General features: G+C 47.2%; 1 protein-coding gene across 1 annotated transcript; it reads left to right on the top strand.

Moving 5' to 3' along the window:
- Positions 1 to 2,039: 2,039 nt before the first annotated feature.
- LOC132385753 (zinc-binding protein A33-like) lies at positions 2,040 to 19,190 on the top strand. The gene is made up of 6 exons (XM_059957978.1): positions 2,040 to 2,456; positions 3,053 to 3,148; positions 3,559 to 3,792; positions 5,603 to 5,625; positions 5,713 to 5,831; positions 17,899 to 19,190. Exons 1-6 carry the CDS (start codon positions 2,046 to 2,048, stop codon positions 18,453 to 18,455), a joined length of 1,440 nt encoding a protein of 479 aa, XP_059813961.1. The 5' UTR covers positions 2,040 to 2,045; the 3' UTR covers positions 18,456 to 19,190.
- Positions 19,191 to 20,753: the final 1,563 nt, after the last annotated feature.

Here is a 20,753-nt window from a genome sequence, read left to right on the forward strand (position 1 = left end):
ATATTCACCGCACTGTGTTGGGGAAAGTTCTCCTCATCTCAGTCCTGCTGAGGTGACCTCGGATTTTGAGTCTGTGATCCCTGGTTCTACTGCCCTGTATTGTATTTCATTTGCCACTTCTTTGACCATTCTCCTAATCTATCCAAGTCTCTCTGCAGACTCTCTGTTTCCTCAGCGCTACCGTCCCCTCCACTTATATTTGTATCATCAGCAAACTTAGCCACAAAGCCATCTATTCCATAATCCAAATCGTTGATATATAACGCAAAAAGAAGCGGCCCCAACACGGACCCCTGTGGAACACCACTAGTAACTGGCAGTCAACCAGAATGCAATCCTTTATTCCCACTCTCTGTTTCCTGACAATCAGCCAACGCTTTATCCACGTATGTAACTTTCCCGTAATTCCATGGGCTCTTGTCTTATTTCGCAGCCTCCTGTGCGGCACCTTCTCAAAGTCCTTCTGAAAATCCAAATACACAACATCCACTGCATCTCCCTTGTCTAGCCTACTTGTAATTTCCTCAAAAAATTGCACTAGGTTTGTCAGGCAGGATTTTCCTTCAAGGAAACCATGCTGAGTTCTGCCTATCTTGTCATATGCCTCCAGATACTCGGTAACCTCATCCTTGACAATCGACTCCAAAAACTTCCCAACCACCGATGTCAAGCTAACAGGTCTATGATTTTCTTTTTGCTTCCTTGCCCCCTTCTTAAATAGCGGAGTCCTCCGGAAATAGGCCAGAATCTATTGACTTTTGAAAGACCATTGCTAATGCCTCCGCGATCTCCACAGATACTTCCTTCAAAACACAAGGGTGCATACCATCTGGTCCTGGAGATTGATCTACCCTTAGACTATTCAGCTTCCTGAGTACTTTCTCTGTCGTAATTGTGACTGCACACACTTCTCTTCCCTGACACCTTTGAGTGTCCGGGAATACTCACCCTTGAGTATACTGCTGATATCTTCCTCAGTGAGGACTGATGCAAATACTCGTTCAGTTCCTCAGCCATCTCCTTATCTCCCATTACAATTTCTCCAGCATCATTTTCTATCTGTCCTGTATCTGCTCTCACCAGTATTTTTATATACTTGAACAAGTCCTGCTGTTCCTGCCCCGATCCTGTCACTATCCAGTGAGATTGAGCCTGTCCCTTTTACTTCTGTAATTCTGAGACAGGCCCAATGCGATCAGTCTCAGTCAAACCACCTCCGATTTCACTCATTTTGTTCCGATGATTGGTTGTGGGAGCATCTCAATGGACGGTAAGTGAGTGTAGTCATCCTGTGTTGTTCCCGAGTCGATTTTACATTTCTCTCCACAGATGCTGCCTGACCTGCTCAGTCCCTCGAATTTGTTACTCGAGATTCCAGCATCTGCAGTCTCTTGTGCCTCTCGTTTCAGAACTTGTCCCTTTCAGTCCTGCCTCAGACTGAACCAGGCTCTTCTCTCCGGCTTTATTTCTGTTCTGCTTCTTCTTCAGCCCATCACGCCTACCGGGACAGAGGCCGTCAACAGCAGCTCGTCAGAGTCCCCTGTCCAGGGCGAAGGTTAGCGGCCCTGTGGCTTCTCCTTTCTCCGCTGGACTTCAATCGTCTTCCAGGAGAAGGTCCTTCCGATCCCGGGGATGAGGTCTTTGGAGGTTCATTTGACATTTCTGTGCACTGCCACTTTTCGGGACGAGGTTGCAAACCCCAGGCCCAACGCCGCTCCTTTCGGAGCCGGGCTCAGACAGTCTACGGCCGAATTTTCATTTATGTTCTGATCTGTTTAATGTGTTGCTGATCTCACCCTGCGATTACCACCATTACTTCCCATTGAACACATCCAGCAGCAGAATGTTCATCCCTGAGACTGTTCCGACATGCTTAATCTGTTTCTAATCCCTCCTTGAAATAGATAGAATTTCTCCCACAGAGAGCAACATAATGTTCACTCCCTGAGACTGCAGCGCGCGTAGTGGACAATCCCGGTACTGCAGCTGATCAGCAGCTCCCCGAAAGTGAAAGCATTCTGAATCAGGAAGTGCTGGGAGTTAACATGGCTTCGAAAGGAGAGACCGAGAGTTTGAGCGAGGAGGTAATTTGTCCCGTCTGCCTGGATTTCTTCATCGATCCGGTTATACTGGAGTGCGGACACAACTTCTGTCGCTCTTGTATCACACGGTGTTGGGAAAGGGAGGAGAGAAACTCCTGCCCGGAATGCAGAGAGCTGTTTGCTGACCGCACCCTCAGGGTGAATCGGGCCTTAGCAAATCTGACACAAAAAGTTCGGAATCTAAGCCTGAACCCGAAAGGGAAGGAAAGTAAACGTCACTGCGAGGAACATGAGGAAGAACTGAAGCTGTTTTGTGAAACGGACAAGTCACTGATCTGTCTGGTCTGTAGAGACGCGCAGGAACACAGAAAGCACCGCTTCATGCCGATTAAAGAAGCTGTTAAAATCTACAAGGTAAAACTAACGTTAGTTTAATACTTAACATATTAACATATTACATTACACTTAACAGCCCAGACCCACCCCTCCCCACAACTGTCCACGTAAGCTCTGTAACTCCCTGATCCACTCGCTCCTCCCCACTGATCTCCCTCCTGGCACCGACACCTGCAAGCGGGACAAGTGCTACACCTGACTCCTAACCTCCTCCCTCGTCACCATTCAGGGCCGCAAACAGCCCAGTTCCTCCCGTTTCTTCCATGGTCGATTGTCCTCTCGTATTAGATTCCTTCTTCTCCAGCCCTTTACCTCTTCCACCTGTCCCCTCTCAGCTTCTCACTTCATCACTCTCCCCCACGTTCCCCCTCACGTTGTCTCACCCGTCACCTGTCAGCTGGTTCTCATCCCCAACCTTTTTATTCTGGCTCCTGTCCCATTCCTTCCCAGTCCAAATGAAGGGTCTCATCCCGAAACACCGGCTGTTTATTTCCTCTGAATAGATGCTGCCTGACTCACTGAGTTCTTCCGGCATTTTGTGTGATAATCGGGTTTGATCACCTGTTTCTTTTGATGCATCTTTGTTTCTATTTCCTTCACTCTCTGACTTCCAGGATCAGATAAAATCTTCCTTCGACTCTCTCACAAAAAAGAAATCAGACTTCCAGGAAAAGGAGCAGCAACAGAAAGAGAAGATTTCCGGAGTTCTGGTGAGGCTTCCTGAGCGGAATTTCTGATATTACTGTCGAGTTTTGCTCCCTTTAATGCAGAATAGCCGAGTATTGCAGCTCTAGTGACCTGGTTTCGATCCTGACCTCTGCTGCTGTCTGTGTGGAGTTTGCATGCTCTCCCTGTGACCACGAAAGATTCCGACACATCCCAGGGACATGCCGGATGAATGGCTAATTACCGTTAACCCTGTAAAGGTGGGGAGGGTGTGTGTGAATCAGATGGGAGTTTATGGGTCAATAAGTGATAATAGGTTTCAGGAAAACTTGACGGAATGGAGTTGACGGGAATGCACTCAGAAGTAGCATGGACTCCAATAGACCGAACTGAACGACAAAAGGAAACAGAGCACAGCAATGCAGTATATTAATCTTCACCTTTCCTTCGACAGGAACAGTCACACAGCCTTCAGTCCCACATCACATCCCAGTTTGCTGAACTGCGCCAGATTATCACTGAGAAAGAGCAGAGTTTACTCAGGGATCTCAGGGAAGAAGAGAAGAGGATTCTCAACCCAATGGAGAAAAATCTTCTAGCTCTTCAAGAGAATATAAGGATTATTCAGGAGGAAATCACTAAGTTAAAGGAACAGATGGATCAGAAAGACAGCGTGATATTTCTCAAGGTGAGGGATTATATTTCAATTTGTTTCTGTCAAAAGGCACTAAATGAACAGTGGTATATTTGAAATAAACACAGCACAGCGGCCAATTCTAACAAATCAATTGCCACTGCTGGCGACCTCACACAAGTTGTTATACCTGCATGATGCACCCTCCCATCACTCCAATAATGACATTTCAAAATGTCCAAGATACGCTTTCAGTCCTTCATTAAAAAAACACAATCTTGAAGCGATGAAACTTCAGGGTAATTCATTGTAAAGTAAGCTGCAACACAGCGGTCAAGAACAGAATGACATCCGCCCGTCCCCAGCTCAAACCTGCCCAGAACAAAGTACAGATACGTAACTTTTTCCCTTCGCTTTTACCACGTCCCCACTCACGTGACGAGTTACCGTAATAAACACGTAACACAGAATACAATGCAGACAGAAAACAGACGTGTTTCTCCGACACACAACATTTACAAATGGCAGCAAACTGTTTCTCACCAGACAATTGTTGCATCTATTCAGGGTTGTTGTTGTCCCATAATAATAAGATTATTAAGGGATTCGACACGCTGGAGGCAGGAAGCATGTTCCCGCTGATGGGTGAGTCCAGAACTAGAGACCACAGTTTAAGAATAAGGGGTAGGCCATTTAGAAAAGTGATGCGGAAAAACTTTTTCACCCAGAGAGTGGTGGATATGTGGAATGCTCTGCCCCAGAAGGCAGTGGAGGCCAAGTCTCTGGATGCATTCAAGAGAGAGTTAGATAGAGCTCTTATAGCTAACGGGGTCAAGGGATATGGGGAGAGGGCAGGAATGGGGCACTGATTGTGTATGATCAGCCATGATCACAGTGAATGGCTGTGCTGGACAGAAGGGCCGAATGGCCTACTCCTGCACCTATTGTCTATTGTCTATTGTCCTAAGAGAGGGCTTCCACAACTTCTGTACACCCCAGGACAAAATGCAAATCTCTCTGAAATTATTTACTCCGATCATAACACAGAGCTGCTGACTGTTTCCTTAATTACTGCACTAAATATCCTTTGAAATTTCCATTAACACCCAGTTCCAGTCACAGGCTGTGAGTGTGTCTGTTGCTGTTGGTGTGAGGGTCTCTGTCAATCAGTGAGAACAAAGAATGTGACCCACACATTAGACTTATCCTCCATATCCGGTTTCCATCAGATTATGGAAACTTTCACTGTCTCTTTATTTTTTGGATATATTTCACATGGGATTATATCCCATTCTCTATCATAAACAGGCCATTAGGTCCATCTTCTATCAGTTTCCCTGCATCACAATCCTCCTGCCACCTACTCACCACAACCAGCAACAGTGCCCAGAACTCCCTGGTCCCTCACGTGTTTATCCAGCCTCCCCATTACAGTCACTCTGCTGTTCCATTTCATCCACTCCTGTGGCAGCGAGTTTCACATCCTCCTCACTTAATTTCTTGTGGAATTTGTTAAAATCCATCTGGAATTATATATCCCCACGAGTCTTCCCATACATTGAGGTACTTCCTCCACCCGCACACAATCACATACATCACTGATCTTAAATTCCTCCATCCTATCACACTGACGTCATATCCAGATGATAATGCACAGCCTGTCCTGTCTTCCCTGTAAGATTCATCCACTCAGTAATGGTCTGATATTCAGAAACTTTCCCTGTAAATTCATGGTTCTGTATTGTCCGTGTGTCTGAGTGATTGTGGGAGTGCGAATTTTCAACACCTTGTAATGATTTGGATGAAATTCAGGATGTGGACAGTAAGTCCAAGTCTAATCAGATTTGTGTTTTATTTATTTCAGGAGGAAGCTCGTCGGAACAGGAGGTAGGACAGGCTCTTTACTGAAACACTGAATGGATTTGTAAGATAGTTCAGAATAGCAATTTATAACCAGTAGTTTAATATTTACAGGATTAATGACGATGTCCAGGAATTAGCAGTGACAGATGAGACCCTACCGGTTGAAAACTTCGATCACCCCTATTTGTTGAACACAGTGCTGAGAGAAACGCTTGATGCTATTAATCGAGGTAAAACGTACAACGATTCATTTCCCCTTGTTTATGAAGCTCAATTTAGTTCCAATGTGAGGCAAAGATTGTCTGTAATACTGGGCTGAAGGGGAACTGAAGTTTATTCCACATCAACCCCACCGACTGGGAGGCATCACTGTCACATGGTCAGCTGGAGATGTCAGACCCCTGAACATACCAGCACAGGGTCACAACACAATCAATATACGGGACTGTCAGATGAACCACTGTGTTCCAATCCCAGGCAAATGCATTAACACACCAGGACATAAGTCTGGATCTACCAGAGGAGCTGAGAATTTAATACTGACAATAATATTGTCAGGAATAAAAATGAGTATCAGTGTGGTGACAGGGATTGTCAGGAAAATACACAAGTCGTTCATGTGCCCTGTGAGTGCAGACTCTGACTGACACAGGTCTTCCCCCTTCCGGATCAGCATCTCTCATTGTTGTTAGAGGCAGAAGAGGGGAGTGGTCGTGATCGGGGACTGAATCGCCAGGGGAACAGACAGGAGATTCTATTGATGTGAACGGGACACCTGAATGGTATGTTGCATCCTGGGTGCCAGGGTCAGGGATGGGTATCAGTGCATTAGGGAATCGTCAGGGGAACAGACAGGAAAATCTATTGATGTGAACGGGACACCCGAATGGTATGTTGCCTCCTGGGTGCCAGGGTCAGGGATGGGTATCAGTGCATTAGGGAATCGTCAGGGGAACAGACAGGAGAATCTATTGATGTGAACGGGACACTCGAATGGTATGTTGCCTCCTGGGTGCCAGGGTCAGGGATGCCTCGAATCGTGTCCGCAGCATTTTAGAGAGGGAGGGAAAAGAGCCAGATATCTTTGTAAATTTGTGACAATGACATTGGAAGTAAAAACAAAGAGGTCCTGAAAATAGAATTTGGAGAGCTTGGTAGAAAGCACTGAAGCAGCACCCCCAGGGTTGTAATTTCCAGATTATTGCATGTGATACGTGCTGGTGAGGGTAGAAACAGGATAATTTGACAGATAAACATGGCTGAGAAGATGGTGCTGGGGACAGGGATTCAGGTTCTTGGATCATTGGGATCTCTTCTGGTGGAGGAATGACCTACTCAAAAGGGATGGGTCGCACCTCGACCCGAGGGAGAACTATATTCTCACAGAGTGGTTTGATAGAGCTGTTGGGGAGGATTTAAACTAATTTGGTGGGGGGAGGGGGTGTTGGAACTGGAGTGAAGGGATAAGACTGATGGTAAAAATGCAAAGATAGCGTCCAGTCAGACTGTCAGATAGGGCGGACAGATGAGAGGAGAAAATTGCAGCCAGTAGGGTGAGTATCAGTGCATTAGGGATGCAGAATTAAAAAGGGTAGCAGATACAGTACACCAAGTGTTATATTCCAATATATGGAGTATGAGAAATAAGGTGGATGATCTTGTTGCACTATTACCGATTGTTAGGTATGATGTTCTGGCCATCACTGAATTTTGACTGAAGGATGGTTGTAGATGGGATCTGAATGTTCAAGGTTACACAATGTATCGGAGGAAGGAAGGAAGGCCGATGGGGTGGTGTGGCTCTGCTGGTAAATCAGTAGCAAGATGTGACATAGGATTGGAAGATGTTGAATCCTTGTGGGTTGAGGTAAGGAACTGCAAAAGTAAAAATGACACTGACACCAGTCATATACAGGCCTCCCAACAGTCAGTGGGTTGAGACCCACAGATTACAACTGGAAATAGAAAAAGCTGATGAAAAGGACAATGTTATGATAATCATGGGAGATTTCAACATGCAGGTCAATTGGGGAAATCAGGTTGGTAAAGGATTTCAAGAGAGTGAGTTTGTTGAATGCAATGTGATGGCTTTCTAGAGCAGTTTGTCGTTGAGCCTACTCGGGGAACAGCTCTACTGGATTGGGTGTTATGTATTGAACCAGAGGTGAGTAGTTAAAAGAAACCTTAGGAGGCAGAGCTCACAACATGACTGAGTTCAACTTGAAATCTGATAAGGAGACAGTAAAGTCTGACTTTGTAGTATTTCAGAGGAGTAAAAGAAATTACAGTGGTCTGAGAGAGGAGTTGGCCAAAGCAAATTGGAAGGAGATGCTGCCAGGGATGAGAGCAGAGCAGAAATGGTGTCAGTTTCTGGGAAAATGAGGATAGATGTACTCCAAAAATAAATAAATACTCAAATGGCGAAATAGTACAACCATGGCTGACAAGTTAATGTAAAGGCAAAGGAGAGGGCATACAACTAAACAAAAATTATTCGGAAGAGAGAGGATTGGGAAGCTTTTAAATATCTACAGAGAGGAACTAAAAGGTGGGAAAAAATAAACAAGAAATTGATTTGAATTGAACTGGCCTGGTTGAAGAGGCTGTCCCGGAGCCTGTTGCTCCCGGCTTTTATGCTGCGGTACCGTATCCCGGATGGTAGCAACTGGTACAGGTTGTGGTTGGGGTGACTCTGGTATCCAATGATCCTTCAGGCCCTTTTTACACACCTATCTTTGGAAAACAAGATAGCAAACAATATCAAATTGTTTTTCAAGTATTGTAAAAAAAATAAAACAGAGATGAGAGTGGATATAGGACAGCTAGAAAATGAGGCTGGATGCATAATAACAGAGGATAAAGAGATGGCAGATAAGCCAAATATTTTGCACCAGTATTCACCGTGGAAGACACCAGCACTGTGCCCGGTGTTGAAGAGTGCGAGGGAAGAGAAGTGAGTGCAGTTACTGTTACAAGGGACAAGCTGCTCAAAAAGCTGAAAGCCCCAAAGATACATAAGTCACCCAGACCAGATGAACTGCACCCCAGTGTTCTGAAAGAGGTCGCAGTAGAAATTATGGAGGCATTCCAAATGATCTTTCAAAATCACTGGACCCTGGCATGGTGCCAGAGGACTGGAAAATGGCAAATGTCACTTGACTCTTTAAGTAAGGAGGAAGGCAGCAGAAAGGAAATTATTGACCAGTTTGCCTCACCTCTGTGGTTGGGAAGAAATTGGAGTCAGTTGTTAAGTATGAGGCTATGGAATACTTGGTGACACTGGACAAGATAGGACAAGTCAGCATGGCTTCGTTAGGGAATATTCTGCCTGACAAACCTGTTGGGATTCTTTGAGGAGATTACAAGCAGGATCGATAAAGGGGATGCAGTGGATGTTGTATACTTGGAATCTCGGAAGGCCTTTGACAAAGTGCCACGCATGAAGGTGGTAACCAGGTTAAGAGGCCATGGTATTACAGAAAAGTTACAGGCATGGTTAGAACATTGGCTGATTGGTAGGAAACAGCGAATGGGAGTAAACGGAACCTTTCCTGGTTGGCTGCCAGTGACTCGTGTTCCTCAGGGACACAGGTGTTAGGACACCTTCATTTTATGCTGTATATCAAGATTTAGCTGATGGAATAGACAATAAGATATAGGAGCAGAAATAGGCCATTCGGCCCATTGAGTTTGCTCCAATATTCAGTCATGGGAAGACCCAATTCTTCCGGACATCCCCACTCCACTGCTTTCACCCCATACCATTTGATGCCCTGGCTAAATGAGAACCGGTACATCTCTGCCTTAAATATGCCTTGGCCTCCACAGCCACATGTCGCAACAAATTCCACAGATTCTCCACACACACTGACTAAAGTAATTTCTCCGCATCTCAGTTCTAAAAGGACGTCCTTCAATCATGAAGTCATACCCTCTTGTCCTAGAGTAAATGGCTTTGTTTCCAGGCTTTGCAGATGATACGAAGATTGGCGGAGGGGCCGGTAGTGTTGAGGAAACAGTTAGGCTGGACAAGGACTTGGATGAGGAGAATGGGAAAGAAATTGGCAAATTATATACAATGTTGGAAAATTCATGGTCCTGCACTTTGGTCGTAGAAATAATGTGCAGATTTTTTTTTCAAATGGGGAGAAAATCAAAAAATCTGAGCCGAAATTGGATTCAGCAGTCATTCTGCAGAACTCCCTAAAGGTTAACTTGAAGGTAGAGTCACTGGTGAGGAAGGCAAATCCAATGTTAGCATTGAATTCAATCGGTTTAAATAGCATTCATTTCAAGAGCAGGGATGTGATGCTGAGGATTTATAAGGCACTGGTGAAGACTCACCTTGAGTATTGTGAACAATTTTGGGCTCCTCGTCTAAGAAAAGATGTGCTGGCATTGCAGAAGGTTCATTTCATAAGGATGATTCCAGGAATGAAAGGGTTATCATACGAGGAACGTTTGATAGCTCTGTGTCTGCACTCGCTGGAATTTAGAAAGATGAGGGGGAATCTCATTGAAACCTTTCAAATGTTGAAATTCCTAGAAACCTTTCGAATGTTGAAAGTCTCAGACAGAGTAGATGTGGAAGGGATGTTTCCCATGGTGGTGGAGTTTAGGACAAGAGGGCACAGCCTCAAGACAGAGGGGGAATCTATTTAAAACATGCGGAGAAATTTGTGCCAGCAGCTAGTGAATTTGTGGAACCTGTTGGGTGTATTTAAGGCAGAGCTTGATAGGTTCTAGATTGGACACAGCATCAAAGGTTACGGGGAGAAGACCAGGTAGTGGGGCTGAGGAGGGAAAAAAAGGATCATCAATTATTGAATGGCGGAGCAGACTCGATAGGAAAATGGCCTAATTCTGCTCCTATGTTTTATGGTGATCAGACCACTTCATTGAAGCATTGTGAGAATCAGCTCGGACACACCAACAAGCATTGACATGAGTCAAGATTTCATCTCGGGAGAAGCACACACAGCATAACCGGCCTGGCAAAGCTCCCTCACACACATACACAGGAAGGACTGGCAGATTGTAGTCAGAGCCTCAGCAATGTACGTTGTTATTTCCCTCAGTAACCTGGAAACCAGTCTCTTCAGAGACAGTCATTTATTCATTTAAACAACTCAATCACGTGTGACTCATTGTCAACACACACCAGACATGTGATGACACACTGAAACATACAAATTCTTCAATGTGCACACTCTCCTTCAATGTGTATACACTCCACACGGATATTTACCACAATCAACACACACACACACACACACACACACACACACACACACACACACACACACACACACACACTAACAGAGTGTGACACACGGCCACAGAAATAGGCACAAATTCCCATTTAGGATTGAAATCTGCCGTCCTTACCCAGTCTGTCTGTTCTGTGTCACTGAGCTGCCCTCTGACGTGACGTCACATCAACACTTCACAGACAGACTTAGGGGTGAGATTCCTCAGGAGGATGATCTCGGAGGGTTTGATGGATGTTGAACTCACGGCCCACTTCATCAATTTGCAAGACTAAGATGTCTTCTTGAGCATGGCCCATTTGTGTGTATTTGCCACACCCCCCATCCCTCTAACCATTTCCCATCTGTGTATTTATTTTAAAATATGTTATTTTTTACCTGTTTCTACAGCGTCTGAGGGAAAATTCCGTTCACCAACCTCCCTCTCTTAGAATGTTACCCGATTTCCCATCTCACTTTCAATCTGAGGCCTCTGGTTCTGTACTCCCATTTCTTGGAAAAAGAACGTTATTTAAGCTCCTTAGAATTATTTCCCTCCATAAGGGGTCATACCTGAACATCCTACACTACAGCTGAATAGCCCAAGCTTACCCACTCTCTGATTTTAACCCAAGCCCCCAGTCCTGGTAACATCCTCCTGAAGCCTCCTGTCCAGTGTAATGACATCCTCCCCATATTCGGGAACCGGAAAAGCAGACAATACTCCAAGTGTGGTCTGTCATCGACATCAAAGGCCTTGCTTAAGTTCATGTGGACAGTGTGGAATAGGCTGATGAATACAGGACTGAAGGTGTTTTTTTAGATTGGGACAAGAAGGGCGGCGTGGGAGCTAAATTCTGAAGGAAGACAGTGTAAAAAAAAAACTTTGTGTACAAGAACGGCGAGACTGCACAGGACAGCGCGGAGAGTTTAAAAAGATGACCACCCTATACAGCGGGCAGCGGAGTGGGTGGCAGCAGAGTGTAGGGCTTTGGCTCAACGGGCTTAGGCGGTAACGGGAAGAGCTGAGAGCGAGGAACCGACTCTTTTTCTCCCCTTGGCAAATCGGCCTGGACGGACGGGGGAACAGCAGGGCACATTAGTTAACCGTTTAAAAAGTCCGTGTGCTTGGTGAAGTAAGTGGGTGAGTAGACCCATCTTTCTTTGTGTCATTCCTGTAGAATTAGGTAGCATGTCTGCAGGGTCTGTGCTTTGTTCAGGGTGTCAGATGTGGGAATCCTGGAAGACCTCCAGCCTCCCTGATAGCCACATCTGCACCAGGTGAACCGAGATTCAGCTCCTCGGAGACCGTGTTAGGGATCTGGAGCTGCAGCTTGATGACCTACTGCTTATTAGAGAAAATGAAGAGGTGATAGACAGGAGCTACAGGGCGGTAGTTATCCCTAGGCTACAGGGGTCAGAAAACTGGGTGACTGTCAGGAGAGGGAAGGGAAATGCCCATATAGTGGAGAGCACCCCTGTGGCTGCCCCCCTCAGCAACAAGTATATCGTTTTGGACGCTGTTGAGGGGGATGACCTGACAGGGGACGGCTACGGTGACCGGGTCTCTGGCACTGAGCCTGGCGCTGTTGTGCAGGAGGGAAGGAGGGAGAAGAGGAATGCGGTAGTCATAGGGGATTCCATAGTCAGTGGAACAGACAGGAGATTCTGTGCGCCTGGCAGAGATACCCACATGGTGTGCTGCCTCCCAGGTGCCAGGGTACGGGATGTCTCGGATCGGGTCCAGAATATTCTGAAGGGAGAGGGTGAGCAGCCAGCTGTCTTGGTACATGTTGGTACCAATGACATAGAGAGGGAAAGGGAGGAGGTCCTGAAGAGAGATTTCCGTGAGTTAGGAATGAAGCTGAGAAGCAGGACCTCCAGGGTAGTAACCTCAGGATTGCTACCTGTGCCACGTGCTAGCGAGGGCAAGAATAGTAGGATCAGGCAGAGACTGGTGCAGGGGGCAGGGCTTCAGATTCTTGGATCATTGGGATCTCTTTCGGGGGAAGTACTACTTATTCAAAAAGGACGGGTTACCCCTGAACCCGAAGGGGATCAATATCATCGCGGGAATGTTTAATAGAGCTGTTAGGGAGGGTTTAAACTAATTTGGCAGGGGGATGGTAAACCGGAATGATAGAGCGGAGGAGAGGGAATCTATAAATCTAAGATAGTGAGCAGTAAAGATGTCAGGAAGGACAGGCAGGTGATGGGGCAAATTTGCAGCCACTGGGATGAGTTGCAGTGCAATCAAAGCAAAACTGACCAAATACTGGACTTAAGGTGTTATACTTAAATACACACAGCATAAGGCATAAGGTGGATGATCTTGTCGTACAGCTACAGATTGGCAGGTATAATTTTGTGGCCATCACTGAGACGTGGCTAAAGGATGCATGGCTGTGAGAGCTAAACGTCCAAGGATACACGGTGTATCGGAAGGATAGGCAGGTAGGCAGAGGGGGTGGCGTGGCTTTATTGGTATGAAATGATATTAAATCATTAGAAAGAGGTGACATAGGATCGGAAGTGCAGAATCTTTCTGGGTTGAGCTAAGAAATCGCCGGGGTAAAAGGACCCTGATGGCAGTTATCTACAGGCCTCCTAACAGCTGCAGTGATGTGGATTACAAATTACAACAGAAAATAGAAAAGGCTTGCCAGAAGGGCAGTGTTATGATAATTGTGGGGATTTTAACATGCGAGTGGATTGGGAAAATCAGGTCGACACTGGATCTCAAGAGAGAGAATTTGTAGAATGTCTACGAGATGGCTTTTCAGAACAGCTTGTTGTTGAGCCCACTAGGGGATCAGAGATACTGGATTGGATATTGTGTAATGACCCAGAGGTGATTAGAGAGATTGAGGTGAAGGAACCGTTAGGAGGCAATGATCGTAACATGATTGAGTTCACTGTGAAATTTGAGAAAGAGAAGCCGAAATCCGATGTGTCGGTATTGCAGTAGAGTAAAGGAAATTACAGTGGCACGAGAGAGGAACTGGCCAAATTTGACTTGAAAGGGACATTAGAGGGAAGGACGGCCTAGCAGCAGTGGCTGGAGTTTATGTGAGGAGTGAGGAATGTGCAAGACAGATATATTCCAAAAAAGAAGAATTTTTCAAATGGAAAAAGAGAAGTCAAAGCCAAAGTGGCTGACAAGAGAAGTCAAAGCCAAAGTAAAAGCAAAGGAGAGGGCATTCAAAGAAGCAAAAATTAGTGGGAAGACAGAGGATTGGGAAGATTTTAAAAGCTTACAAAAGGAAACTAAGAAGGCCATTAAGAGGGAAAAGATGAACTATGAAAGGAAGCTTGCAAATTATATCAAAGAAGATACTAAAAGCTTTGTCAAGTATATAAAGAATAAAAAACGGTTGAGAGTGGATATTAGACAGATAGAAAATGATGCTGGAGAAATTGTAATGGGAGATAAGGAGATGGCTGAGGAACTGAACGAGTATTTGCATCAGTCCTCACTGAGGAAGATATCAGCAGTATACCGGACACTCAAGGGTGTCAGGGAAGAGAAGTGTGCGCAGTCACAATTACGACAGAGAAAGTACTCAGGAAGCTGAATAGTCTCAGGGTAGATAAATCTCCAGGACCAGACGGAATGCACACTTGTGTTTTGAAGGAAGTAGCTGTGGAGATCGCGGAGACATTAGCAATGATCTTTCAAAAGTCAATAGATTCTGGCATGGTTCCGGAGGAGTGGAAGATTGTAAATGCCACTCTGGTATTTAAGAAAGGGGCAAGGAAGCAAAAAGTAAATTATAGACCTGTTAGATTGAGAAATGGTTGTAAAGTTTCTGGAGTCAATTGTCAAGAATGAGGTTACGGAGTACCTGGACGCATATGACAAGATAGGCCAAACTCAGCATGGTTGCCTTAAAGGAAAATCCTGCCTGACAAACCCATTGAAATCTTTTGAGGAGATTACAAGTAGGCTAGACAAGGGAGATGCAGTGGATGTTGTGTATTTGGATTTTCAGAAGGCTTTTGACAAGGTGCCACACATGAAGTTGCTAAACAAGATAAGAGCCCATGGAATTATGGGAAATTTACTTATGTGAATAGAGCGTTGGCTGATTGGCAGGAAACAGAGAGTGGGTTAAAGGATCCCATTCTGGTTGTCTGCCAGTTACCAGTGGTGTTCCACAGGGCTCCATGTTGGGGCCACTTCTTTTTACATTGTATATCAACGATTTGGATTATGAAATAGATGGCTTTGTGGCTAAGTTTGCTGATGATACAAAGATAAGCGGAGGGGACGGTAGTGCTGAGGAAACAGAGAGTCTGCAGAGAGACTTGGATAGATTGGGAGAATGGTCAAAGAAGTGGCAAATGAAATACAATGTTTAAAAGTGTATGGTCATGCACGTTGGTAGAAGAAATAAACGGGCTGACTATTATTGAAATGGAGAGAGAATTCAAAATTCTGAGATGCAATTGTACTTGGAAGTGCTCGTGCAGGATACCCTTAAGGTTAACCTCCAGGTTGAGTCGGTGGTGAAGAAGATGAATGCAATATTGGCATTCATTTCTAGAGGAATAGAAAATAAGAGCAGGGATGTGTTGTTGAGGCTCTATAAGGAACTGGTAAGACCTCACTTGGAATACTGTGTGCAGTTTTGGGCTCCTTATTTATGAAAGGATGTGCTGACATTGGAGAGGGTTCAGAGAAGATTCACGAGAATGATTCCGGGAATGAGAGGGTTAACATGTGAGGAATGTTTGACCGCTCTTGGACTGTACTCCGTGGAGTTTAGAAGAATGAGGGGAACCTCACAGAAGCATTTCGGATGTTAAAAGGCATGGACAGAGTGGATATGGCAAAGTTGTTTCCCATGGTGGGGGAGTCTAGTACGAGAGCATGACTTAAGGATTGAAGGGCGCCCATTCAGAACGGAGATGCAAAGAAATTTTTTTAGCCAGAGGGTGGTGAATCTGTGTATTTCTTGCGGCAGTGGAAGCCAAGTCATTGTGTGTATTTAAGACAGAGATTGATAGGTATGTGAGTAGACAGGGCATCAAAGGTCATGGTGAGAGGGTGGGAGAGTGGGACTAAATGGGAGAATGGGAAAATGGATCAGCTCATGATAAAATAACTCCTGCTTTAAAAATCAAACACAAGAAAATCTACAGATGCTGGTAATCCAAGCTGCACAGGTCCTGATGAAGGGTCTCGCCAGATCTCTCTGACACCTGTCTGGAGAGAGTTGATGTTGGGAGGATGTGGGTGGGTCGAGAACGGTGAGCACAGCCTCCGACTATAGGGATGTCCATTTAGGACAGAGTCTCCCCCGATCCCCGGGGCCGCGCTGACCGAGTCTCCCCCCGATCCCCGGGGCCGCGCTGCCCGAGTCTCCCCCCGATCCCCGGGGCCGCGCTGTCCGAGTCTCCCCCCGATCCCCGGGGCCGCGCTGCCCGAGACTCCCCCCGATCCCCGGGGCCGCGCTGTCCGAGTCTCCCCCCGATCCCCGGGGCCCCGCTGTCCGAGTCTCCCCCCGATCCCCGGGGCCGCGCTGCCCGAGTCTCCCCCCGATCCCCGGGGCCGCGCTGCCCGAGTCTCCCCCCGATCCCCGGGGCCGCGCTGCCCGAGTCTCCCCCCGATCCCCGGGGCCGCGCTGTCCGAGTCTCCCCCGATCCCCGGGGCCGCGCTGTCCGAGTCTCCCCCGATCCCCGGGGCCGCGCTGTCCGAGTCTCCCCCCGATCCCCGGGGCCGCGCTGTCCGAGTCTCCCCCCGATCCCCGGGGCCGCGCTGCCCGAGACTCCCCCCGATCCCCGGGGCCGCGCTGTCCGAGTCTCCCCCCGATCCCCGGGGCCCCGCTGTCCGAGTCTCCCCCCGATCCCCGGGGCCGCGCTGTCCGAGTCTCCCCCCGATCCCCGGGGCCGCGCTGTCCGAGTCTCCCCCCGATCCCCGGGGCCGCGCTGCCCGAGTCTCCCCCCGATCCCCGGGGCCGCGCTGTCCGAGTCTCCCCCCGATCCCCGGGGCCGCGCTGCCCGAGTCTCCCCCCGATCCCCGGGGCCGCGCTGTCCGAGTCTCCCCCCGATCCCCGGGGCCGCGCTGTCCGAGTCTCCCCCCCGATCCCCGGGGCCGCGCTGTCCGAGTCTGCCCCCGATCCCCGGGTCCCCGCTGTCCGAGTCTCCCCCCGATCCCCGGGGCCGCGCAGTCCGAGTCTCCCCACGATCCCCGGGGCCGCGCTGTCCGAGTCTCCCCCCGATCCCCGGGGCCGCGCTGTCCGAGTCTCCCCCCGATCCCCGGGGCCGCGCTGTCCGAGTCTCCCCCCGATCCCCGGGGCCCCGCTGTCCGAGTCTCCCCCCGATCCCCGGGGCCCCGCTGTCCGAGTCTCCCCCCCATCACGGGGCCGCGCTGTCCGAGTCTCCCCCCGATCCCCGGGACCGCGCTGTCCGAGTCTCCCCCCGATCCCCGGGGCCGCGCTGTCCGAGTCTCCCCCCGATCCCCGGGGCCGCGCTGTCCGAGTCTCCCCCCGATCCCCGGGGCCGCGCTGTCCGAGTCTCCCCCCGATCCCCAGGGCCGCGCTGTCCGAGTCTCCCCCCGATCCCCGGGGCCGCGCTGTCCGAGTCTCCCCCGATCCCCGGGGCCCCGCTGTCCGAGTCTCCCCCCGATCCCCGGGGCCGCGCTGTCCGAGTCTCCCCCCGATCCCCGGGGCCGCGCTGCCCGAGTCTCCCCCCGATCCCCGGGGTCGCGCGGTCCGAGTCTCCCCCCGATCCCCGGGGCCGCGCTGCCCGAGTCTCCCCCCGATCCCCGGGGCCGCGCTGTCCGAGTCTCCCCCCGATCCCCGGGGCCGCGCTGTCCGAGTCTCCCCCCGATCCCCGGGGCCCCGCTGTCCGAGTCTCCCCCCGATCCCCGGGGACTCACTAATTCTCTGCTTCTCCCCCCGATCCCCGGGGCCCCGCTGTCCGAGTCTCCCCCCCGATCCCCGGGGCCCCGCTGTCCGAGTCTCCCCCCCGATCCCCGGGACCGCGCTGTCCGAGTCTCCCCCCGATCCCCGGGGACTCACTAATTCTCTGCTTCTCCCCCCAGTCTCTGTCACCCTGGATGAGGAAACGGCGAATCCGTGTCTCGAGGTGTCTGAGGATCGGAAGAGTGTGAGACGGACCGGGACCGGGACCCGGAGGAATCTCCCTGACACCGGGAAGAGATTCACAGACTGGCCTTGTGTGCTGGGATCGGAGGGATTCACATCGGGGAGACATTACTGGGAGGTGGAGGTGACGGGGATTCAGTACTGGGGTCTGGGAGTCGCCGCAGAGTCTGTGAAGAGGAAGGGACCGGTCAGACTGAGACCGGAGACCGGATTCTGGGTCATCGGGCGGAGTTATGACGTGTTACATCGGGATTGTGACGTGTTCGGTCCCCCCTCCCCCGAGTCCCGTCTCGCTGCCCGTCCCATCCCCGGGAGGGTGGGAGTTTATCTCAGTTACGAGTCCGGGACAGTTTCATTTTACAACGCGAAGACCAAGTCCCATCTCCACACCTTCACTGGGAATAAATTCACGGTGAAACTTTATCCTTTCTTCGCGACCTGGGATGAAAACCAGTGGCTGAGAATCTGCTCCGGTTCCGCTCCGGGTCTGTAAACGGGTCGGGTCCCGGGACCGGCGTCAGGAGTAAAGTCCCTGTAAATATAAATGTGCGGAGAGTGCAGCTAAATACGTGGCTCAGGGGATGGTGCAGGAGGGAGGGTTTCATGTTTCTGGTCAATTGGGCTTTGTTCCCGGGAAGGTGGGGCCTGTTCCGACGGGACGGTTTGCCCCTAAACTGGGCGGGGGGGGGGGGAATAACATTCTTGCGGGTAGATTTGCCAGTGCTGCTCCGGGGAATTTAATCTAGATTTGCAGAGGGAGGGGAACCAGAGTGTTAGAGCAGATAGTGAGGAGCAGGAGGATAGGGAACATGAGAGGACTGCATGTATAAACGGAAATGAAAAAAAAAAGCAGACGATATACATATTCTCAGGTACATCTATTTCAATGCACGGAGTATTGTCGGTAAAACAGATGAGTTTAGGGCTTGGGTTGACACGTGGGATAACGACATTACTGCTATCAGTGAGGGGCAGAACTGGCAGCTTAATGTTCCGGTAAAATTGGAGAACGGCCAATTTTGTGGAAATGAAAAAGGATCTAGGAAGAGTGGATTGGGATAAGTTTTTTTTCTGGCAAGGATGTGTTCAGTAAGTTCACAGGCATAAGAAATTAAATAGAGATTGGGTTGGAAATGTTATAGCAACTTCATTTAATTCAAAATCGAGAGGAGTTGCAATTTCGGTTAATAAATCTTTACCAATTAAAATACAAAATGTAATAATTGATTCTGCGGGAGATATGTGATTATACATTGTCAATTTTTTTCAGAATTATGCACTTGTATGAACATTTATACACCAAATGAAAATGATGCAAAATTCATACAAGCAGATTTTTTGAACTTCTGACGCAAATGATAAAATATTAATAGGCGGAAATTTTAATTTTTGTTTAGATCCAGTTTTGGATAGGTCAACTAAAGTTGTTACAAAATTAAAAGTAATAAAACTAACTTGATCATTAATGAAAGATTTAAACCTGATTGATATATGGAGAAAAATTAATCCAGGAGAAAGAGATTATTCATTTTATTCAAATAGACATAAATCTTAGATGGAGATTTAATACAATTTTATTAAAACGTCAAGATTTCTGTGATTTTATGAAAAAACAGATTCAATTTTTTTTGGATACAAATTTACATTCAGTTGAGGATAAAATTGTATTATGGGAAGCGATGAAAGCATATTTAAGGGGTCAGATTATAAGTTATACATCTAAAATTAAGAAGGAAAATTGGGAAAAGATATCATAAAGTTAGAAAAAGAATCTCAAAGATATATGACAGAAGAAAAACAAAGACAACTTGTTAATAAAAAACTACAATATAATACACTCCAGACATATCGTACAGAAAAAGTAATTATGAGAACTAAACAGAAATATTATGAATTAGTTGAAAGATCACATAAAATTCTTGCTTGGCAGTTGAAAACAGAACAGGCTTTTAAAACAATAAATGCAATTAAAACAAGTGTAAGGTTGCTGATAAACCTTTAGAAATTAATGAAACTTTAATTTTTTTTTAATACTGAACTATATCAATCAGAATCACAAAATAAGATTACTGAGATAGATAAATTTTTTATCACAAATAACCCTTCCAAAATTTAATTTGGAAGAACAGAAAGGATTGGATATGCCCTTTACATTAAAAGAGGTTGAAGAAGCTTTAGGATCACTTCAGAGTAACAAATCCCCAGAAGAAAATGGTTTTCCTCCTGAATTTTATAAAAAAAATTAAAAATGTATTAATTCCTCCCTTTATGGAATTAATATACCAAGTGGAAAGAATGCATAAACTCCCACAATCTTTTTTAACAGCGATCATAACTGTATTGCCAAAAAAGAGATCCTCTAAAACCAACATCATATAGGCCTATTTCTTTGTTGAATACAGATTATAAGATAATAGCAAAAATTTTATCTAATAGAATATCTAAATATTTACCAAAATTAATACATATGGATCAAACAGATTTTATTAAAAACAGACAATCAATGGATAATCTAACCTGGTTACTTAGTATAATTCATCTGGCACAAAAAAGAGAGGAAATGAGTGTGACATTTGCTTTGGATGCAGAAAAAGCATTTGATAGATTGGAATGGGATTTTTTGTTTAAGATATTGGAAAAATATGAGCTCGGAAAATCTTTTATACAATGGATTAAAACCTTAAATACTAATCCTCAAGCTAAAGTAGTTACAAATGCTCAGATTTCAACACCATTTTGCTTAACGAGGTCAACGAGACAAGGCTGCCCGTTATCACCTGCTTTATTTGCA

Source organism: Hypanus sabinus (genome assembly GCF_030144855.1).
Source record: "Hypanus sabinus isolate sHypSab1 chromosome X2 unlocalized genomic scaffold, sHypSab1.hap1 SUPER_X2_unloc_17, whole genome shotgun sequence".
Lineage (NCBI taxonomy): Eukaryota > Metazoa > Chordata > Chondrichthyes > Myliobatiformes > Dasyatidae > Hypanus > Hypanus sabinus.